Source organism: Ambystoma mexicanum, chromosome 9, assembly GCF_040938575.1.
Source record: "Ambystoma mexicanum isolate Mex_15411 chromosome 9, UKY_AmexF1_1, whole genome shotgun sequence".
In the NCBI taxonomy this organism is placed as follows: Eukaryota; Metazoa; Chordata; class Amphibia; order Caudata; family Ambystomatidae; genus Ambystoma; species Ambystoma mexicanum.
Window position 1 is genome coordinate 697,564,756 of NC_090931.1, and position 24,649 is coordinate 697,589,404.

The 24,649-nt window shown below is 48.3% G+C and overlaps 1 protein-coding gene across 5 annotated transcripts in view; it reads left to right on the forward strand.

The window, feature by feature from the left end:
- Positions 1–24,649, forward strand: part of FASTKD2 (FAST kinase domains 2) — a 461,831-nt gene that overhangs the window by 129,362 nt on the left and 307,820 nt on the right. For all 5 annotated transcript variants that reach the window (XM_069615586.1, XM_069615582.1, XM_069615584.1 and 2 more), the window contains one exon: positions 3,897–4,020. In XM_069615586.1, the coding sequence (XP_069471687.1) occupies positions 3,897–4,020 (124 nt within the window). The remainder of the gene's footprint in view (positions 1–3,896; positions 4,021–24,649) is intronic.

Genomic DNA, 24,649 nt, shown 5'->3' on the forward strand with positions numbered 1-24,649 from the left:
CCTCCCCGCTCGGATGGAAGGAACATAGACTTCCTTTTATATCTCTTTTCTGTACTCACTCACGTCTAGAAGGCTCCCTCAGGGCAGAAAAATACAAACAGAGGGACCTCGACGCGTGAGGGATTGTGGGTACAACACACGTCACTATAGGGATAGTATTTCAGACACGCCCGGTCGACGTCCCTTTTCGACTACGAAAAACAAGATGCAATACTCCGCAGTGACCACTGGATGTCGGACCTATGCACAGCATGTGAATCTAAGCAGATACAATCATCAGAAATGCTTTTACGGTAAGTAATGCATTGTCATATAGATAGATATATATATATATATATATATATATATAAAATCATATCTGAGAAGTACATCTTCGGAACTGATGACCTTGGGGCACAAGGCCCTAAATAATTTTTTAGGACTGGGCTCACTAAGTGTTAAGGCAGGGGTCTGCAACCTGCAGCTACAGCTTCCACAATCCCATACTGTTGACTATGCTGGCTAGGGTTGGTGGGATTTGTAGTCCAAAACATCTGGAGAGTTTAAGGTTGCAGGCCCTGTGTTAGGGGAACTGTGCTGTGATTTTTATGAAATGTCTTTTCTGAATTTCATGCATCTGACGACTTACCTGTGTTTACACTGGTCATTGAATCATATGCTCTTTCTTCATCTTTTGGTTGAATGTATATATCTGTTTTATGGTTAGTGTGTGACAACCTATGCCTAGAAGTTGTACCGGCTTAGTGTGTATTTTAAAGACCTAATAAATCATTGTATATATTGTACTTACCTGTCTAATTCGAATTATTGGTTTTGTTCTGTGTGGACTCATTGTAGCCCTAGACCACTCTCACAGCCCAAGCCTTGCCACTCTACTACCTTACCTTGTTTGGGTTTGGCTAGATCTCCATGTCTCCCTGTTCACCATTGTAAGTTTATTAGCTCTTTTAGTCTGCATCATCTTCTGCCTTAAACCCTCCAGCGTCAGGCTCTTTTTCCCTCTGGTCCAGTTCTTGGTTCGGGCCCAGTGTGCATGACCTCATCTCCAGAACCTTGAGACTTGATTCTATTTTTTATTTTATTTTTGGGATTACTCAATGAGGGTTGTGTTTGGTTATTTCCTGGTCCCTCTTGTTTCCCCAAATGTGATTGGTTATTGCGTATTTTTACTACTTCTTTCCCATGAAATGCATTGCTTAATTGCTTGCTGCCAAAATGTCCAAACGCGCAGCCTCCCCTGTTGTTGCCTCCTTGTTCCATTCGTTCTCTTCTTCCCTCACTGTGGAACCCTCTCCCTCATACCTTGTAAAACACTTAGTTACTTCTGGAAGCTAGGTCTGCGGTCAATAAATACCCTAATAATAATACTGATCCCCCACTTCTATTCAATTTCTTGGCACAACCACCTTTAACACTCATTCCAAATGACATGCCTTTTGTTTCCGATTTTTTTAATCTCGGGGGAGTGCTTTGCAATTGGCTACTGGAGTATTTTATTGTCCTGTGGCTCTTGCTACATCCTTGAATAGGTAAAGCCCATGAACGTTCAAGATCTCATACCCTGGCAACTATCTCCAAATAGATGCTGTATTCTGGTTTAAGTTTGCGGATTGGGCAGCCCTTCTGAGGGTAGCCCACAGAAAGACAAGGCAGCAGTCCAACGCACCACACTGGCAGAAGCAACGAAACTGTCCCGGTCCATCGCAAAACTATGCACTTTCACACCTTCAGTCTGGGCTAGGCAGTACTCCTAATCCTCACTGTTCCATAGCTTCTTGGCCGTGGGTTGCAGCTGTGATGGCGAGAGCACTGCACCTCTCGACAGGTTACTAGACAGTCAATTTTAATAATTTGCTTATCCACTCTCAGAATTGAGTCCATGAACACATTGAGATACCGCTAGTCCTGTTGACCAGCAAAAGCAACTTTAGTGCTCGTTTGCGTTGCGTCTGTGAAGTGATGCATGTGTACTTTGCGATGTACAGCCATCTGTTAAATACAGTACAATGATAACGAGCAGAGGTTTTGGGGTGAAATTTTTGATGAAAATGTGAATATACTCAATGGTCTTAATGATCATGCTATTTTTCCTATAGGCAACTAAAAAACGAATGTGTGGTCGGCGTAGTAGTATGCATTATTTGACCTGCTTATATGTGCACAGTTACCCTAAAGAAATGTGACTGCATATCTATGTGCGTGTGCGTCTCTACTTTTGTTTGACGGCACTGCGCTTGGCTCATCAAAATACTAATTGAACAGTCAGCTTTTAAGTTTGCTATTATCTGAGATTCACTTTCATTACAAAATAATTGGTGCCTGTTGTTAAACCGGCATATGAAAGTAATCCCTGTTTTCATAGGTAGTTGAGAGACATACAGAGAAAGTTGTTCATGCCACGCTGCTTCCAACACAATATTTTGTCTATTTGTCCATTCAACTCGATATGTGTTTTTCTTTCTCTGACAAACCTGTTCTGGCCATCGGGTGACATGAATTCACCACCCCTGGTGTAAAAAAGTATGTTGAAGCCACTGCTTCACCCTGTGCTACCATCCCTCTTTGGTCTTTTTGATTCTCCATCTCGTTTCCTGCTGGTGCCAGCTTGACAGAACAGAGAAAGAACAGGGCATAACGTGACGGCTAAGGAATTGTTGGTAAGGAAGGGTGAAAATTACAGAGGATGCGAGACCAAAGCAGACAGTGCCATGCAGGGTGGAGTGAAGGAAGGAAGGAAGGATGGGGGAAAAGAAGGGCCAGCTTTATGGGAGAAAAAGTGGTTTGGAAGATCAAGCGTGTAGTGTCATGGAGGGGGGACAGTGGACAGGTAGAAAGAGTAGCTAGGCGAGGAAGTCGCAGCCAGTGTCAGCAGGACAGATGGATAAGAAGCACCCTCCTCTGATTCTGAAATATATTTGGAAAAAAGGAACAGTTAAGCATGTTTCTTGGCTTGTTTCCTCTGCATAAATCTGATATTGAGGACGTGGGTATTGTAAAGGGAGGAAGGAGGCAATGATCACTGCTTTCAGCCTCCCCCCAGCGCTTCTCTAATACAAGTCCTTACAGAGAACTTGAGAAGACGGGACATACCCTCCCAGTCTTCATATGCTCATTGACATCCGTGCACCAGTGCATAGGAACTCATCCTGTGCATTGCTTCCTCTGGCACTGCATATGTGGAAGGATGCTATTGTGCAGGGCCCGATACAGATCAAGCATTCTTCCATCTCCCGCCTCCCCCACACTTAACCTGCAAGGTTAAATCCATCCCTCTTGTTGGGGCAAAATAAGCCAGAAATACATAAAGCGACAATACAGGAGATGGGCAGTTTTGTTTCATTTTGTTCATTGGGATTTTAGAGAAGATATGGCCAGGAGACTATGTAGGCTAACATTGAGTATGTGATATTCTTTTAAGGAAGGGACGTTCCATGGACTTGACCCTGAAAATGCTTTCCTCCCCTGTGAACCCTCAGTAAACTGTGATCACCAATACAATTGGAGAACTGAGCAAAGTGGCGCTTTTATATAGATTTTATTGGTGCCTCTGGCCATCGGTTTGTAAGGTGCCTTAAAATGTTCCAATTACTTTGAATAATCCAAGTGCATTGTGTTTTAGGAGCGTTACTAAATGCCTCGTTTGGCTGCGTCTGACTCCCTTCCTCTAACATTTTGACAATTTTTTGTGTGTGTGGGATGTGGTTGCTCATAAATATCATTTTTTAAACTCTTTGATGCTAATAAGAATATTTTTAAAAAACCACATTGGATTTTCATCATGCACAAAACCTACGTCGAGTCATTGGTCCACAATTTCTTTGATTGTTTTCGTAAGTGAATGGAATGCAATGCAAATGATAGAATAACGGATGTTTTCATTTTTTGTTTTCTTACAGAGCAAAGCTTTGGAGCTGTTTGATCGGTTTTCCCTCCCAAACTGCCAGCATATGTATACCACCCTCGCTTTCATGAATTTCCATTCTCTTCCACTTTTAGACGCGTGCAGTAATAGAATCATTGGTAAGCCTTGTTTAAGTTAATTCTCACCAATTGGATCCTTGTGAAATCATTGTATTCCACGTGTACCTCTGTTCTCCATCCTATTCAAACTGGGAGTGCTTAGCAAATGGTTTACTGGTCAAATGCCAGATTAAAGGCCATCCCAAAAAAACAAAACTAGATCTGGATATTCTGTGCTGCTGCTCGAGTGAAGGGATCCTAGTTCAGTACTTTTAGCGTGTTGCCTCTTTGGATGGGGGAAGGTTCCTTGAGCACTGCTCTTGCTCTTTCTGAGTGAGCAGAATGACCAATTCATATGCATAAACTCTTGTGAGTCTATTTATAAAGCCTCCATGGACAGCGTAAGTGATTGGAGGCTCCTCAGTGCAGTGATTTGTTAGATTCATCCCCTAAATCGTTTGAAATTCTCTTGTGCAGTGTTAGTTGATGCATGCCTTGCATGGGTAAGGAGCTCTCTAGTGCACTGCTTTGTTATGGGTAAACGAGGACCCCAGTGTTAAACTGGCTCTAAGAAGCCTCCACAGAACATTCCCAAGGAAATTTGGGAGGTGTGATCATTTATCGGATACCAGACTAAGGTCACTAATGGCAGACCAGTAAGGCAGTGGGCAGGATGCTGTAATAATATTGGACAATACATGTGGAGTGGTCTGAAATAATAACTGGAATGGAGTATCGTATTGGAGTTAGAGACTTGCATGCAATTATTAGAACTTGATTCCAGTGGGAGCTTAATGTAAAGATTCAAAGAATAAACAAAATGCAAGATCGGAGGTAGGTGATTAGACCATAGGCAAAATAACCGCTGAAAGGCAGCATTTTAATGAGCATACTAGACAGACCGTTGTAGAAGAAATTCTATTTTATTCGCTCCATGAATGTGAAGAAACCTTGAAATTGCAGAGAGATCATAATGCCCTTAAGCAGTGATGCAGCATTTGCATGTGGGGAAAATAGCTAAGATTCACTCTGTGCTAGAAGCTATAAAGTGTCTACTCACCAATACTCCGGGTAAAAAATTAGGCAACACACTAAAAGAGATGCTTCTAACTTCACTTTAACTCAGCAGGTACATCAAAGTACATGTTAAAATGCAGACATAAAAAAAATTACTATACGGATTACAATTTTAAAACCAGAGCAACAAACTCTCATTGGGTGGCATTAAGATATTTACCTTTACAAGTATGGCAGCGGAAAAAAAACACTGTCTAATAGCATGATCATATGCATATTGCTAGGACAGCAATGTGTCGCAAACCCAGTGTTAGTCCTCAATAAGATGTTTGTGAGGCCTTTGGTATACAATGAGAACACTGAGAGTGGGCAGGGGAACGGTACTTCCACATAGAACCGGGGTGTGCAATGCAATGCCTGTCTGTTCTCGATTGAATACATGCCATGTTACCTGTGTGTAAGCTTGAGAGGATATTCATCAATTCCAGCAGGCAATTAATGTATCTGAGACACTGCCAGAGTTTCACCCTATTTACTTTATCAAACGCAGTGCACAGATTCACAAAGGCCATATATGTTGGTTTTTCTATACATACAAGTAGAATATGGTGCAATTAAGCTAAGGTTCAGCGTTTGCTCATTGGTTCCTAGACCATCGCAAAACCCCAACTGATTATCTACAAGAATGTGCTGCTTTTCCCCCCCAGTTCCAAAGACTAGACACAACCACCCTACCAAATATTTTTTGCTGAGTCTTGACCGGTCTGTACATTGTCAGCACATTCTATAGGCCCTTTTTATGGGTAGGGGAAATAATAGCTTGTCTCCAAGATGCCGGATAGAAATGCTGCTCCAGCATTCTGTTAAATATAATCATCAGTACCAGAGCCCAGAATATTTCATAGGAGTGATATAGGTCAGAGGGGATATGACCTGGGCCTGGTCTCTCTCTCTCCCTCTACCCTGCCCCCATGCGCTCGTAGAGCACTTAGAACATTATTGTATTCAAAGTGCACAATAGTAGACTCCACAATTGGGTAATCGCCTAAAACCCTTGCCGACATTTCCCCATTTGCTGTCTTCGGGTGTTTTCCATATAATATAGTAAAGTGATTTACCCACACTTTATCTTGAATATTAGACATTAGTAGGTTACTTTGGGAACAGTGTCTTCACCATTTCCCCAAAAGCTCCTTGTTGGAAAACAAGGCAGCTAATGACAGGTCTTCCAATGCTTTGTTGGCAAGTTGGATTTTCCCTGACTTGGGTCGCTCTTTTAAAGGATAGTTGCGCGATTACTGCCCGTTTGTCCAGTGGAGAAGTCTGAAAGGCTTTCAAAAGGGTTTGCTTGAATTCTTCATTGATCCAGCTGGCCGTCCATCCCTTATGTTCCTTACTGTCTATGACAAAACTGTCTGTAATGCTCACTACTGGAAATACTGTGGTACCATTTCCACATCTGTCCCCTCCGCTAGTATGGAGACCAATAAGCTGCTATTTTTGCATATGATAGTTATTTCACTAGTGCTGGGATCCCATCTAATTCTGATTTTGCTTCCAGAGATCACAATTTTAGATGTTAGAAATATATTTCCATGGGACGGATTTGGACACTCTTGCTTCCAGATTTAAGGACAATGCTTAGTGGTCCATATATAGGTCTGTTTTCCAAAATCTTAATGAGATGCACAGGCAATCTATTGTTGAGTTTACCTGAGCTATTTATGAATGTGTATTTCTCTATTATCTTTCTCGTGTCTTCCATTGATTGATCTTATTCCCATTCATTTAGCCAGCTATACAATTTAAGGCCATTTGAACAAGTAAGAGTATTTACCATCAAAGGTGAAGGCATATCAAAAAAATTGCATCCTCCATGTCATCCAGTAGGCTTTAAGGAGGGCCATTGCCTATTGTAAGAATAAAGTCCCCTCCCAAAATAATGGACGGGGTATTGACTACCAACTGTTTCAATAGATGGTCTATATTTTTAGTTTTAAGTTGGCAAGTGTGGATACCCCCCCATGTTTTCACATCACATCACCCCTGCCGTTGCCCTCACAACTGAAGTATTATTGCCCTGATCACTGCAGACGCCATCAAGGTACACAAGGTACCTTCCTATTCAAAGATGGACGCACGCACGAATTTGGAAGCCTTCGGAGCCTAGGCAGGCCTACATCAGCTTCTGCTCACCGCCCATTGGCTGTCCTGCCCTTCTTTAGCCGGATTGGCTGCCAGCAGGCACAGCCGGCCCTCCTCAAACAAGGCCCACGAGAATAAGGCTGATGCCTGTTCTCAGCCTGTTATCTGTCGTCTGCCAAAACCCCTGGCCCTCTACAGATGCCTGATAAGGTAACTTTTTGCGCCCGTTGCTCTGCTGAGACTACTACTTTCGCCTCTTCACAACATATTCTGAACTCTGCATCTACCCTCATCTTGCATTTAAGCTAATAGATGCACTTCAGCCTGCTAATACACACCCTTGATGATGCTGTTGATTCCTGTATTTGGCTCTCGTGTACAATGTGGTGAAGTCTATTTGCACCTCACGGTTTTCATATTGCTATCTATCACCTATATATAGTTATACATTGACTGCATGTCTACATTGTTGACACTAGTATACTTACCTCCCCCTCTTGCCTGATTGATGCCTACCACATATAATTTGATGTGTCTGCCTTGTTGCACTAACACACCACACTGCCCCATTTGCTCTCTAGTAGGCTATTTGCATCTGGTTGTAAAATACTCTCCCTGCACCCATGTTGATCTTCAAATCTAGATGTTCTAGTGCCCCATTGTGATTTTCGAATTTAGGTGTTCTAATGCCCCACCGCATCTGTTGAAAAATGCTTTTCCAGCACTCATTGTGATTTTCGAATTTAGTTGTTCTAGTGACCCACTGCATGTTACATTGCCTCTGCCTGCTAATGTGTGCCGTGCAATACTCAGACCGCCATGTCTCACCCTATCCACGTTGCCTTGTTCCTTACCTGCTCCGCCTACATTTGATGCAAGTGCCAGTGTACCTGTAGAGCCCGATTTTTGTGTCTCATGGTCGCCAACAGACCACATTTGATTGTGTTGTGCCTTATGGTTGCTAACAGACCACATTTGATTGTGTTGTGCCTTATGGTTGCTAACAGACCACATTTGATTGTGTTGTGCCTTATGGTTGCTAACAGACCACACTTGATTATGTTGTGCCTTATGGTTGCTAACAGACCACACTTGATTGTGTTGTGCCTTATAGTTGCTAACAGACCACATTTGATTGATTGTGTTGAGCCTTATGGTCGCTAACAGACCACATCTGATTGTGCCACGAGCAAGCATCAAACTTTGCAAGTGTGCTTCAATTCCGAATCTAGCGCTACCTCTAACTAGCCTGTCTGCCCCAGGGCTTGCAAGCATTAGCGTAGCCAATAACATCCACCATCCCTCTAGCATCCCGCCCCGAATCCATATCTGAACTATGCCAGCCTGGCTAGTACTCATCATGTTCCCTTTCTGCATTATGCCCGATTGCACGCCATGTAGCAGAAATAGTTATACCCCATTTAGTAATGGACTTGCCAAGCTTGGCTGTCCCAGACACCACCCCGTTCCCTGCCCCACTCCCTTCCTGCCCTCCCGGCCTCCTTTCCCCCACAGGGCACCTACAGACCACAGTACTAAAATCATTACTTTAGGTAACCCTCCACCTAACCTCATCACAGATGACCATTCTGACAATATCCAGAACTCGCGCAATATGCTAAAAGATCGCCCTACAGCCTACCCTAACCTCATGACCCATAACAGACTAGGCTATAGACTCCCCACTTTACTTAACAAAATGACCACCAATCCTACAACTAAAGTCATTAATAAAAACATCATTGCAAACACTATGCCTCTCCAAGGAGCCTACTTAATGTTAGATCCCTTGTGGCCCACCCTATGGAAATTGCCAACATCATCCGTTCAGCAAACCTGGATTTCCTCGCCACCACAGAAACCTGGCTTCATGCCGCAGCAGGTCCCTCTCTAACCCTTGCGGTTCCAGACAACTATTCCATCCTCAGGGCCGACAGACCTAATGCCCGTGGAGGAAGTGTAGCACTTATATTCAAATTCTCGCTTGACATTAGATCTGTGACCTCCCTTCCTCTAAATTCCTGTGAACACCTATCCATTAAAATTCAAACCACCCCTAAGAACACCATTACCCTGGAACTGATATACAGATCCCCTGGTCCCATAGGTTCCTTTGAGGAAGATATAACTTCCCTCATAGCTGAAAAATCTAAACCTTTATCACAGAATATTATTCTAGGTGACTTTAACTTGGGATGCAACGATCCTCACGACACTCCAGCATCCTCCTTTGCTAATGCACTTTGCGAACAGAAATACATTCAACTTAACACCCTACCCACACATCAGAAAGGCAGAACCTTAGACTGGCTCGCTGCCTACAACTGCAACATAATCTGCAAGGACCCCCAACCACTTATATGGACCGACCACTTCCTGCTTTCATTTGACATTAGCACTAATAACACACACCATATACAGTGCCCACCTGCACCAGCATGTCTGACGAGAAATAAGCAGAACATCACAGCTGAAGCCCTCATCCCACTGGTTCTACCCACTCTAAATATGGTCCCCAACTCATCGGACCTTAACTTACTAGTAGACACCTACAATAATGCCATGACCAAAGCTATCGACCTTGTTGCCCCTCTAAAACTATGTAAAGGTAAACCCAAAGCACATCTTAACTCCTGGTACACAACAGAACTTAAAATACTAAGAAATAAAAAGTCCAAAATGGAAACCCTTTCGAAAATGAACCCGTCAGAGGAATACAAAATCAATCTCACTAATGCATCCTCCCTTTATAAAAAAAGAAATAATTTGCACAAAAAAGGAAGCCTATAATATAAGAATAAGTAATGCTAGTTCCAGTACCAAAGAATTATTCACCATCCCGAAGGAGTTAGAAAACCCCAATCCACCTACGGACATGTCCGTGAAGGACCAACTCTGGTGCACTAGTATCCAAGATGCGCTTGCGAGCAAAATCACTGGCCTACTAACTAAAATTGAAAATAAAAGACTACAACTTTCCAATAGTAGCCCCACCCACCACCCCTAACACTAACCATGGCTTCACCTTAAAAAATGTAACCGTACTAGAAGTGCAAAAAATCATAACCTCCCTCAAACCATCTTATTGCAAAGGGGACAGTTGCCCTGCACAGATTATAAAAGATGCAGCAAGAGACCTCGCCCCCTTCATTTCTAAGCTCATAAACGTGTCATTCTCCACCAATTCGGTACCCAATAATTTGAAACCGTCATGGGTCCTCCCGCTACTAAAAAAACAGACCTTGGACCCAGCCATCCCTACAAATTACAGGCCTATCACAACCGTTCCCTTCCTGTTAATCCTTGACAGAGTTGCTTACTTGCAAATTCAGCATTACCTAGAGTCCAACCAATTACTCGGATTGTGTCAGTCTGGCTTCCGGCCTCAACATGGAACAGAAACTGCCCTTGTTGATCTTAAAAGTCAGATTGACGAAATTAAAGATAAGGGCAAGGCTGCTAACCTACTCCTCTTAGATCTTTCAGCAGCTTTCGACCTGGTCAACCATAAGATACTCTGCAACCACCTCTCCTCTGCCGCCCACTTTTCCCCCTCTGCTGTCTCGTGGATACAGTCCTTCCTGGCCAATAGAACCATGAGAGTCTTCTCTCCGGTGGCAGCAGCAGACCCCATCCCTATCACTTGCGGTGTCCCACAAGGCTCATGTGTTTCACCCACCCTATACAATATCTTTACAAAGCCCCTCTTTGATAAACTGGACTGTCTGGGTGTCACCTAGAAAAACTACGCGGATGACACCCAGATACTCCTCACCATCTCGGGCAATTACAATACTGATGAACAACTTACAAAAACTAAGTCCCAACTACTCCAACATCATAATTGATGGGAATACAATCCCGGTTGCCAAAAACGTGAAAACACTTGGCTTCTATCTCGATACCAATATTAACCTCATTAAACAAGTCAACTCGACCGCTTCAGCCACTGCCTATACAGGAAAACTAATTGGAGCCTGTAGACCATTTCTTTCCTCTAACAGTTGCCTCACGCTCGCCAGAGCTCTTCTACAATCTAAGTTAGACTACTGCAATAGCCTCTACTTAGGTACCAACCAAGCGATAATTAGTAAACTCCAAGTCCTTCAAAACAATGCGCTACGGGCAGCGCTAAACATTCCCAGGCGTGAGCACATCTCTGCCACTAGAGCTACATGCAAATAGCTCACCATCCAACATAAAATCGATCTAAAAACCCTCTGCCTTACTTACAAAGCTCTCAACCATCTAGCCCCCCACCCTACTAACAAATTCACAATGAAATCTTCCATCGGAACCGCAAGATCTTCCAATACCTTATGTCTTACAGTACCTAGATTTACCTCTAAAAGAGCCAGAGGCTCGAGCTTCACTGTCCTCGCCTCCCAACTCTGGAACACCCTGCCTCTGAATATTTAGTCTTCCAAATCCTTCCATTCGTTCAGGAAACTTGCCATTGGGTGGCTTCTGACAAAAAGTCAACCTTTAAGTTAGACCTAGCTATAAACTGTACATATTGCACGTCTCATTTTGTCATTATTGGTTGCTATCACCTCTATTGTCTGTATATTCTGTATATATCTGCTGCTCTACTATTACTGCTTATTACCATGTACTGTGCCTTGTAACTTGTACTAAGCGCCCTTATACTCCCGGGTCCGGAGCGCTATAGAAATAAAATAAACAAACAAACACTTTATTGTAACCATTTCCAATATAAAAAGGAGAACCCTTTTATGGAGGTGTAAACTGCACTGTAGATGAGGGATATAATAAGGTCACTGATGTGACTTCCAAGGAGACTTTCACTAATGTTACTTGGCCTCTCGCTTTTTTAATAGCATTCATTTGGAAGGATGTGTAACCCTCCAATCCTATATGGGTCAAAGCCCATGTTTCCTGTAAAATGTTTACATTGTAGGCTTCTAAGCTAGACATTTCATCCTGTGCCAATAGTCTATCCAATTGACCCGCTTGCTTTCACGTCAATATAGAAAAACAGGCGCGGGTTATTATCTGCCATTTGTAGCATCCGGAGTGGGATCAGCCGCTGATGGGGCTCTTTCGTTTCTGGAGCCTAGTGAGGAGAGGGAACCACTGTGTAAGTAGACTCATTACTGTCAAAATCTTTCAATGGACCGATCCAAGCTTTCTTCAGCATGGAGTCTGGCATGGATTCACATGCTCATGAATAGTCCCCGTCGTCAGGCTGGGAATCCTCGGTAAAAGAAAGTTTCACTTTTACTTCAAAAATGTATTTCTCCTCTAAACCAATCACTCTGGTCATACTGCCCCCATCCAATGACCGTCCTCTACCTAAGCCCCACCTCTGGCAGCCATTTTAAGATTTTTATCGCACGCTTCAGTGTTGGGAGTCCTTGTGTTGCTCTCCAAGCTATTTTGTACTTTTTTCCAAGTTGTTTCGCTGAAAAGTACCATTTTTGTTCCATTGGAGCCCGTGTGCTCTTATCTTCATCGGCCGGCAACGGGCGTCCGTTGTCGGTGAAGTTGCATGCTCCTCAATGGCGGTTGTTCATCGAAGTTTCTGGAAGGCCGACTTGGGCCTACTTTGCGCCCTTCGACCATGACAGAGGAGAAGGAGGGAAGGACCCTTTTCAGACCCTGCGCCCAATGCGGGCTGAGGCAGGTCTTTGTGGTGGACAAACATCAAAAGTGTTACTGCCTGCACCCAGATCACAACGAGGATGGGTGCAAGGTATGCCTGGGCTTCTCAAAGAAAGACTGGTATAGCAGGCTGGCGGCATGCCTCGAGTCGAGCAGGGCCCCTGAACTCACCTCTGAGAAGGGCCCTGCCTCACACAGAACCGCCCGGTCTTAGGAGCGGTCTCCCTGCGGTAGGTCGAAAGTCCTTTGACGCCCCATGCCTGGGGTTCCAAAACTAGGCCAAGAACCACAAGGTCGCGTTCGCCACTGATGCAGGTCCCAGATGTGATAGATCGCCATCACTGTCCACCACCTAAGCAAGCCTGCCATCGGGTTTCTCCTCAAAGAGGAAGTCCTCCACCCCGGTCAAGTTATGGGACAAATACAAGAAACAAAGGCCAAAGGAAGAGAAGGAGGCCTCACAGCAGGCTCACCCCGCGCAGCCAAAGACACAGTCGACCGCTTTGTCGATATCCTCTGCGGCAACCACTACGGCAGGTGGTACCGACCCGACGAGGGTGGTCCCTACAGCGCAGAGAGTTTGCCTGCCTCCCAGGCGCGACACGGCTGCTGAGGCAGCAGTGAAGGCTGCGGTCACCCCTAGGTGGGTGGGGGGGGGGAACAATGGTTCACATTCCCGGTAAACAGGCCTCAGGAGCCTCAGGAGGCAAAGGGGGGGAAGAGCCCCAAAGCAGCCCTCCAAGTTTCCATACGATCAGCCAATGGACATCTACTCCACGGATCAACGGATGACGACCAAACTACTGTCCATACAGTCCATCAAGGAGGATGGCGGTGCAGGGCCTAGCACTCCATCATACCCTCCACAGCCTAGGGACATATCCATGGACATTCTGTCAACACTCCACACCCTAGTGACAGAGATCCAGCAAAGGTTGCCTGCAACACCGGCACCTGTTGTACCGCAGGCACTTGACCAGCCTCCACGTAAAAAGGGGAAACGTCCCCCGGTGCTGCCGCATCAACCTCCTCCACCACGTTGGGAGCCGACTCCACCAGCAGACCCGGATATAAACACACGGGAACCAACGAAGATGAGGACTTCGTTCCAGCGGATAATTAATCACCGCACCTGGACGCCCTTCATAGAGGCTCTCCACCAGACGAGGTGGGATCATTCCACTCGATCTATAGGGCCTCTGAGCTGCTCCAGCTGGTGCCATAGGAAACCAAAAAGGAGGGCTTCCTATACCAGCAATGAGAGTCCAAGAGGAAGACCGTCATGTTGGTACCCTTTTTGGATGCAAGCCTGAACCTTTCTAAGACTTCGGGCCCCCACTCGTGCACCCCGGTGGGAGGCCGGCAGATGAGGTTAGTCAGCGAGTGAAAGAAGATCACCACCGACAGATGGGTGCTGGAAGCTCTCGCCCAGTGAGGCACACCTTGTGCTCGTATTCCACTGGTTCCCTGTTAGGAGCAGCACATCCCTCAGCTTCTAGAAGAGGTGCGAGCCATCTTACAGAAAAGGGCGATCGAGCTCATTCCCCAACGGTTCTGGGGCTCCTGAGTCTAGGTACTTTATGGTCAGAAAGAAGACTGGGGGTTTGAGACCAAACCTGGGGGTTTGGGTCCTAGACCTATGCCGTCTGAACAAGTACCTGAAGTCCCAAAAATGTAGCATGGTCGCGTTGCAACACATGCTCGGCCAACTGGACGAAGGGGATTTCTTGATGTTGGACCTAGAGGATGCGTACTTCCGATGTTTTCTGTGGATGGGGAAATGGATGTTTCTACGGTTTCTGGTACAAGGCCAACACTACCAGTTAAAGGCCCTACCTTTCGGCTTAAAGTCGGCCCCAAGGGTGTTCACGAAATTCCTGGCCCCGGTGGCAGCCCACCTGTGTCTGTAGGGCATAGATGTATACCTGAACGATTGGCTGATCCATGCCCGGGAGCTGGCCGATGAGCACACAAAGGAGACTGTCCGACTACTGACGGAGCTGGGGTTCTCTGTAAACTTTCCAAAGTCCCGCTTAACGCCATCACAGAATGCACTGTTCCTCTGCGCCAGACTCAACACAGTGGCTTGCCTGGGATCCTCCTCAGAGGAGAGGCCAGCAGCCATTCAACGGAAGGTGCAGCGACTGTCGTCGGCAAAGATGGCCACGGTTCGGGCCATCAAGTCGTTCCTGGGCATGATGTCGTCCTGCATCTACCTCGTCTGTCTCTGCAGGTTGCAAATGCGACCCCCTACAGGACTTTTTGGATGCACGTTGGATGTAAGTATCCGGGATGCTGTCAAGATTCCCCTTAGCGAGGAGTTCCGGCAGGCGGTATACTGGTGGGGGGTACGCTCCCACATCGTCCAGGGGACGAGATTTCCAACTCTGCCATACCAGGAGACCGTCACCACAGACACCTCTCTGGAAGGTTGGGGAGCTCACATCGGACGACTACACGCCAGAGGTCTGTGGCTTCCGGAGGAGATGGATCTCCTCATCAACATCCTGGAGCTATGGGCAATGTTCTGGGCCCTCAAGTCTTTACTAGCATCTCTGAGAGGCAAGGTAGTGAGGATCTTCACGGACAACACTGCCACTATGTTCTACATCAGGAAGCAAGGGGGTACTAGGTCCGCAGCGCTCTCCAAGAAAGCCAAGGGCGTATGGCATTGGGCCATCGGATAGGGGAGGGTCCTCGTCCCATTCCACCTGGCAGGCGTATAGAACACCATTGCCGACTCCCTCAGTATGGAGCTGCGCTCCTGCCACGAGTGGGAACATAGTCAGGATCAGGTGGTGACCGTCTGTTCGTCAGATAGGGCAGACCTACGATCGATCTTTTGGCTACAGCGACAAACTAAAAATGCTTATTTCGTTTGCTAATGTTGCGTAGTAAAGTTAAGAAATCGTGGTTTTGCGGAAGATGCCATTTTCTGGTTTTGCTAGAAGACGGTGAAATGCGTAGACGATGCAGCACTTCTTTCAAATTTTCTTTGTGATTTTTTTTTTTTTTAATGTTCTTGCAGAATATCAAAATGTCATTGAGCGATACAAGGACTGAGTGCAACAGGTCGTCTGAAAATATGCAGTCCATGAACCGTTGAAAAACTGAGTGTGTTGGATAAGCCGAATGGCATCGCCCTATGCACCTTGTGGCCAAATGGTGTTCTGAACCCTGTCTTCCATTCATCCCCGGATGTAATTCAGATTAAATGATGGGTCTCTCTGAGATCCAGTTTGGTGAAGACATTCGCACCGTGGACAGCCAGCTGTTCTAGATGGGGAGGATACTTGTCCTTTATGGTGACTTTGTTCAGACCTCTGTAATCTAAACATGGGGCCTCATTACACGGTAGGCGGTGAGCCATGGCGCTATTAGCGCCATGGCTCATGCCGGTAAAATACCGGCACCGCCTTGGCGGAAAGGGGATTTACCGCCCCATTCCAAGGTTGGAGGGGCGGTAAATCCCCTTTCCGCCATTGCCCTTCCCCATTTCTGCCCCATAGGGCTCTATGGGAATGGGGAAGGCGCTAATTACGCCACCGCAATTTTGCGGTGCCGTAATTAGCTCCGAGGTCCCTTAGCGGGTTGGATTTTAACGCCTGCAAGAAGCAGGCGTTAACTCCTCCAACCCGCAAAGGGACCTCGTAGTACGGCGGTAAGGGTTAACGGTCACCGTTGCCATTAACGGTGACCGTTAACCCTTACCGCCGTCCGTGTAATGAGGCCCATGGTCTCAATTCAGCACAGTCTTTTTTTGGACACAAAAAAGAGAGCAGCTCCTGCAGGTGATTTACACACAGTAATTGGATAGTTTTGTATATTTGTTGCAAGATATTCTTGTATAGCTCTTCTTTCTGATTTGGACAAGGTTTATAGCCTCTGAAAGGGTATTTAGACTCCTAAAATGACACATTCGAGGGGATTGGGTCCTCCGACGTATTCCATATCTATGACATGTAATCACCACAGCTGTGCTGCTTCGGAAACTTTTCTGCGTCCTGCGTCGATGACGTCGATGCACCGTCGTCGAGAACCTCCTCCGACGTCATCCGATGTGATAAGTAGGACGCACGACGCCCATAGCCTCAGTTCCGTTTTTTCCGCGAACGTGTTGCTTCGTGTTTCTCGGTTTAAACGCCTCGACTCTTTGGAGTTCTGTTCTTCTCGGTTCTTCGAACCTGTTCGTTTGTGAAAATCCTTCTGAAGATGTCTACTTCGTCTTCGACCCCGTGTCCGGGTTTCAAGAAGTGCGGGGAGTGTGGGTCCAAGATGTCGGTGACGGACTCGCACGACGCCTGCCTCTGGTGCCTCGGGGAGGCCCACGACACGGATGACTGTATCGACTGCCAGTCGCTCACGTCCAAAGCCTTACGCGAACGTAAGAAGAAGTTGTCGGTAGGTCGGGTGTCCAAGCCCCGGAAGTCGAAGTCTGCGGGGCTTTCGACGGATGATTCGAGGGGTGACTCTCCGTGTCATCGTCGGAAGTCTCGTGGGTCTCCTTCTAGGAGTCGGTCTCGCCACTCCTCAGCCTCTTCGAGGCATTCTCGGAAGCGCCGACACCGGTCGTCTTCCAGGTCCTCTTCGGAGGGCTCTGCCAGGCACGTCGCTTACCCCTCCAGCCGTGCGACGCCGGAGGAATGGGCTTCCTTCGGGAAGAAGATGCTGGCGATTCTTGAGTCTCAGGGTACTCGGCCGTCCGCGCCCCCGAGTGGGGTCGGTCGTGTGAGGTCGAGAGACACCGCTCGCAAGAGTGGTCGGCACGAGTCACGGGAGAGGTCCCGTTCGGACAAGGGGACTCGTTCTCGATGTACCCGTTCCAGGTCCCGGTCCTCGACGCGTTCGAGACCGTGTGCACCTGTGAGGTCTTCGAAGAAGGCATCGACGTCTGTGGCGTCGAGGGCGTCGACAGGCTTTCTCGAGGCTCTGGCTCCGAGGAAGTCGTCGATGCCGTCGACGCTCAGGTCGTCGAAGGACACGCTCGGGGCTCCGGCCTCGAGGGCTGTGTCGACGCCGCCGATTCTGGAGGCGCTGCATCTGACGTCGACGCCGATTTCCTCGACGCCGATTCTCTCGGCGCCGATGCCGGTTCTCTCGACGCCATCGACGCCTTTCGTGTCGGAGGTACCCCAGGGCACGGGTGGACCCCCTAGGAAGGCTCTGGTTAAGAGCAAGCACTCTCGAGTGCCTTCTTTTCGCCACCTGGACTATATTTCAGAGGCGGATGAGGATTCTGATGGCCTGGTTCCTAGTCAGGATCCGGATGAAATTGTCTCGGGCCATAGTCAGTTTGACGAGTTGAGACAGTCACTGCATGCCGCCAGTGGACTGAACACCCCTCCGGAGGTGGAGTTTTGTAGGCCTGAGCCTGGCTCTCATGCTGATTCCTCGTACCGGCGCCTTATGAGTACTTGGGATGGTCTGCTCCCCCAGGGGAATTTGTGCAGGATGATCTGACAGACATCCTTGATGTTGGTCCCCCAACTGACCCGGTTCTGCCGTTCCATATGGCTTTACAGAGGGTGGCGGCGGCTTGGACTGCTCCGGAGAGTCTCCCGGCGGTGGGCAGATCCTTGTCGCGAAAATACCGTCCAGCCAGTGGCGACCCCTGCTACTTGACCAGGCACCCCACTCCGGAGAGTTTGGTGGTGCAGGCGGCCACGGCCCCGGCGAAGCAGGCGTCGTACCCTACCATCCCTCCTGATAGGGACGACAAACGTTTTGATGGCTGGGCGAAGAAAGTGTTTTCTTCTGGTGGTATGGCGCTTCAGGCGGCCAACTCCATTTGTGCCTTGTCGCGTTTCACGCACACTCTGTGGAACTGTGTTGCGTTAGCGGCTGAACATATTCCCGAAGGGGACGAACGGGATGGTTTCCTTGCTATGGTCCAGGATGGTAAGGATGCCATGTGTGAGTCCGTTCAGTCAGGTTTGGACTTAGCTGAATGCGTCAGTAGGTCCATGGCGGCGAGCACCGTGATACACAGGTTTGCGTGGTTGCGGAAGTCGGGGTTTGCTCCTGATGTGCAGTCCCGGCTCCTCAACATGCCCTTTGACGGTGAACACCTTTTTGGCAGCAAGGCTGACGAGAGCCTTGAGAGGTTGCAGACCTCAAAAGCTGCAGCAAAGTCGTTGGGCGCTGCAGTTCGCCAACCTCCGCCTTTTCGTCCTAGGGGACAGCAGTGGAGGGGTGGTTCCTTTCGCTATTACTCATCCTTCAGTATTGCGAGAGGAGCTGGCAGTCAAAGAGGCCAACGCAGGGGTACCAGAGGTGGACGACAGGGTACCCGTGGTGCCAAGGCCGCTCGGGCAGTTGCCTCTTTGCCCTCAGGTAACGCCGCAGCCGCTCCCACTCAGTCGTGAGGCCATGTCCCATGGTTCGCCGGTTGGGGGAAGGCTGGCGCAGCATCTTGTAGAGTGGCAAGCCATTACTTCAGATGTGTGGGTTCTGGAGATCATAACCCACGGCTACTGTCTTCCCTTTCGGCACAGGCCTCGCGACAATCCACCGGGGAACCTCTCTTTGCAGAGTCCGGATCCGCTCCTTGCGCAGGAAATTCAAGTCCTGCTGGAGAAAGGCGCCATAGAACTGGTGCCTGTAGCGGAGAGGAACAAGGGATGGTATTCCCCTTATTTTTTGGTTTCGAAGAAAGACTGGGGTTTGAGACCCATCATGGACTTGCACGGTTTGAACAAACTCCTCAGGAAGGACAAGTTCAAGATGGTTACTCTCTCTCAAGTCCTCCAGGCCCTTCAGCTAGCTTCAGGACTGGTTGGTGTCACTCGACCTCAAGGATGCTTACTTCCATGTGCCGATCCATCCCAAGCACAAGAAGTACCTGAGGTTCGCGGTTGGCGACTCGCACTTTCAGTTTCGGGTCCTGCCGTTCGGATTGACCTCCGCCCCGAGGGTTTTCACCAAGCTCATGGTGGTGGTGGCAGTGCATCTCAGGCAAGGGGGGATTCACGTCTACCCCTACCTGGACGATTGGTTGATCAGGGGGAGCTCTCCCGAGCAAGTCCTGGATCATCTGTCGGTCACCTGTCGCTCCCTTCACAGGCTGGGCTTCTCCCTCAATTTAAAGAAGTCCCATTTGACGCCAACACAGCGGCTCCAGTACATCGGAGCAGTGCTCGACACTTCCCTGGGGCTGTGTTTTCCTCCCCAGGTGAGGGCTCTTCACATTCAGCAGATGGTGCACACGTTTCAGCATGCCCAGACGCTCCCAGCGTTCGAGTTCTTGAGGTTGCTCGGCCTCATGGCATCCTGCATTCTTCTGGTGCCAGAGGCTCGCCTGCGGATGAGATCTTTGCAGTGGGCACTCAAGACACAATGGTCGCAGTCCTCCGGCAGGATGTCGGACTCGATTCAGGTGCCGTCCTCGGTCGCCCGGGACCTTCTGTGGTGGGCCGTCGAAGGCAACTTGATGAGGGGGGCTCCATTTTGGCTTCCCTGGCCGGAGGTGACGATCGTGACGGATGCATCCCTCACGGGATGGGGAGCTCATGCCAACGGGCTGACAGTCAGCGGTCGTTGGTCTCCGTCGGAGTCCAGACTCCATATCAATCTGTTGGAGCTGAGGGCCGTCAGGCTAGCCCTGAAGGCTTTTCTGCCGTCTGTGCGAGGGAAGAATGTCCTGATCCTGACGGACAACACAGTGGCCGTGCACTACCTCAACAAAAAGGGGGGGGCAGGGTCACTTCCTCTGTGCAGGGAGGCGATGTAGCTCGAGTTCTGGGCCATCCAGCAGGAAGTTTCGATCTCGGCAGTTCATCTGGCCGGAGCCGAAAACGTGACGGCGGACGCTCTGAGCAGGCAGAGCGCGATCTCTCACGAGTGGGAGTTGGCTCAGGAGATTCTCCTGGAGATCTTCGCCCTTTGGGGGACCCCTCAAGTGGATCTCTTCGCCTCCAGTGTCAACCGGAAGTGCGAAAGGTTTTGCTCGCGGGAATTTCCTCCAAAAGGAGCCTTGGGAGACGCGTTCGTGGTGGAGTGGTCCTTCCCGCTGCTGTACGCGTTTCCTCCAGTCCCCGTCATCCCGCAAGTGCTGCGGAGGTTACGGAAGTTCGGTTCCCGGATGATCCTCATTGCCCCGGCGTGGGCTCGGGGGACATGGTACCCGGACCTTCTCGACTTATCCATCTGCCCTCCACGTCGTCTTCCCTACCGAGACGATCTGCTCTCACGGGAGGGGGGTCAGGTTCTCCATCCAGAGGTCAGATCCCTCAACCTTCACGCTTGGCTTCTGAAAGGTTGAGGTATAAGGATTGGGACCTCCCTGAGGACGTGATGGAGGTGTTGCTTTCGGCCCGAAGGCCAGCAACAAAGTCTCTGTACCGTTGCCGTTGGCGTAAGTTCTGCGACTGGTGCAGAGTTCAGAATGTGGATCCTTTTGCATGTGACATCCCCATGGTTCTGTCCTTTTTACTTTCTTTGGCCCACAGGGGCTTGCAAGTGGGTACCGTTAAGGGTTACCTGGCGGCGCTGTCCATCTTTAAGCGCTCGTCTGAAGAGTGTTCTTACTTTAAAATCCCTTTGATTTCACAGTTCCTGAAAGGGCTCACTAATGTGTTCCCTCCGTCACCTTTCCTGGTGCCGGGTTGGGATTTAAACCTTGTTCTTAAGTTTCTTATGGGTGCTCCGTTTGAGCCTTTACATTCTTGCCCTTTAAGGCTGTTGACTCTGAAAACGGTGTTTTTAGTTGCGGTTACTTCCGCTCGCAGAGTGAGTGAGTTACAGGCACTTTCAGTTAAGCCTCCCTTCACTGTATTTCACAAGGACAGGGTTGTCCTTAGAGTTCGTCCTTCTTTTCTTCCGAAGGTAGTGACGGAATTTCATTTGGCCCAGAAGGTTGTTCTTCCGGCATTCTATCCTCCTCCGCATCCTGGTAAGGAAGAGGAGAGGCTCCATAGGCTTGATCCTAGGAGAGCTTTAAGCTTTTATGTTTCACGCATGTCCCGGGTCAGAGTGGATGATCAACTCTTTATTGGTTACGCTGGAAAGCGTTTGGGGCAAGCTGTGACGAAACAGACTTTGTCTCGCTGGATTATTTTGGCCATCTCGGAGTGCTACCGCTTGGCGGGTAAGGACCCACCGGCTGGCTTGCGGGCCCATTCTACCAGGGGTATGGCTGCGTCTACTGCCCTGCAGAGGGGTGTTCCTATTCGCAACATCTGTGATGCAGCCACCTGGGCTTCAGTACATACATTTGTACGTCATTATTCCCTCGATTCCATCCGAGCACAGGATCTGGCCTTTGGCAAGGCGGTCCTTTGCTCTGCTATTTGATTGGCTATTCTAAATTTTGATTCTAAATTCTTTCCCTCCTCCTTGCTTTGGTACTGCTTTGGGAGTCTGTCATAGATATGGAATACGTCGGAGGACCCAATCCCCTCGAAGAACAAGTTACTTTCTTACCTGGTAACGTTCTTTCGATGGGATGGTCCGACGACGTATTCCATATCGCTCCCGCCCTGCTTTCCCCGCTGCAGAATTTCTTTTGCGATTGCAGCTTACGTTCCGCAAGGCTTTGTGTCTGACTGGCAGTTGACTTATGTCACACGTTCTGGGGGAAAAAAACTACAACTGAGGCTATGGGCGTCGTGCGTCCTACTTATCACATCGGATGACGTCGGACGTCGGAGTAGGTCCTCGACGACGGCGCATCGACGTCATCGACGCAGGACGCAGACGCCGAAAAGTTTCCGAAGCAGCACAGCTGCGGTGATTACATGTCATAGATATGGAATACGTCGTCGGACCATCCCATCGAAAGAACGTTACCAGGTAAGAAAGTAACTTGTTCTTCTGCGTGATGAGGTGGTGGGTAACATTCTTGATTGTCGGCAAAATAGTCCTAGTAGGCTCACTATTGCCCAGGAATCTTCTGGAAACACCAATAATGGTGGAATCCGAAGGAACTGGAAGCCTTTGGGTGATCATAGGAATACCCTGCGATTGCCTGTTTTTACGCAATTATTCCAACAGTAGTCGGATCAAAGGAAGATGGCTTCTAACGTCCAGTTAACACGAGGGCTGTCTCTCTTCAGCCAAGGGAGTCTGAGGTTTAGAGGGAAATTGTGTCTCAAATCGAAGGCACTTGTTTATTGCGATGCTTCTTCAGTAATGGTTACAGAAACTAAGGGCTGTCCATCAACTCCTTTGACTGTCTAAATTTTAGGTTTGGAGATGCGTAGTACTTTCTTAGAGAGTGCCCATTTATTGTCCGGGACTATAGCTGCTGTTCCGCAATCCACCAGTGCTGGACTATCTGATAGGAGAATGTTAGGAAAGATTTCTCATTTGGCAACTTTCCATCCATATTCTGTGGACCCCCAAACTTTTTTCTTTTGTGTTTGAACCTGTCATGACTTTTTACTTGGAAGTGAAGCCTTCAGTTACACTCCCCTGGCCTTTTGCTCATTTTGTTGTGGGGAAACTGATCAGTCCTTCAGACTATCGGCACTGGGAAACTGTTTTCCTTTGGTCATTTTACCTTTTTGTTAAGTTTAACAATGCACACCTAATCGTACAAGGCAGTGCAGTGGGGATACTTTTGTATCGCTCTAGTCTTTTACACTTGGGATTTTTAGTTACTTTTGTATGAGCCTAAAAACCAGCTGGTGGCTGCAATTACCTTTTTTGCATTTTTGCAGTATTTGTAGTGTGCATGTTCGCGTTTACAGCGTTTGGCTACGAAACATGGCTAGTGCCCTAAAATGTCTGTACACTAAGATTTTTACTTGTTCTGTGGCCGTATTGTTGTTTGGCCTTCTTTCTGCCGTCTTAAGTCAGGAAATCCCATTTCTGATGCTTGTGAATCTGCTTGGAATCACATGCTGTTCATGTACACCGACATCTAGTGGTAATTGCAGAGTATTGCACCTTGTCGTAAGAGGATCGAAAGGGGACGTCGACATGGGCGTGCCTGCTAACTTGACGTGTAGTGTACCCAAAATCGCTCAAGCGTCGAGGTCCCTCCCGGCAGATCTCGTAAAATTGCTAACTAATATCTTTGATCACGACGGCCGGTCGTTTTATATATTCGTCCCCTTAATCGACGACTACCTTACTAACACCGTTGAAGGCTGCAGAGACTCTCCAGACTTCGACGGCTGGTGCTACGGTCGATGCTGTCGACCGCAATGCCTTGACCCTCCTGCCTTGCCTACACAGAAGGGAGAGTAGGGTTCGGGGTTCTTATTTCTTTTCAAGAATGTATTTCCTTCTCCCCTCTCTTTTCTCTTCTGGTTCTGCTGTCGCTATAAACCTGAGCTATATACAGAACACCTTTTACATTTTGCCCTTCTTTTAAAGGCAAGCACCCCTGGAAGGAAATGCACCAGAGGTGCAATAAGTGTCTCCCTCGATCACCACGAGGCGTCCTGTCAGTCTTGCCAGCTCTTGTGTCCTAAGACGATAAAAGAACGGCGGGCGGCCTATGCCATGATGCAGGCAGAGGGCAGCTGCTGCCGGCGCCGAGAGTGTCTAGGAATTGAGCGACAGCCCTGGCTCTGACACGGATGCCATTGACCTATCTTCGGAGCGGCCACGCTCCGAGTTGTCCAGCCCCGCAGGCAGGCCACCGGTTCTGCTATGGGGAGTGTACATCCTGGCGACAGGGACGCACACATGATTATTATACGTGTGACAAGGACGTCTGCACCAAGATTCATAGGAGCGTCGAGAGGCCTCTTAAGACCACGCTGACGCAGAAAGTACTGGCAATGTCAAACTACGGCAAAGCCACTAGTACAGCAGAAACCCCTCCCAGACACATTGAACATCCGCGAGAGCCTCGTAAATATTGTTTCGGCTGCAAATAACCCCAAAGAGAAAGGCAGGAAAACTATTCTGAAGGTCCCCAGCCCCTGGCTAAGACTCTCTCAGATAAATCTCG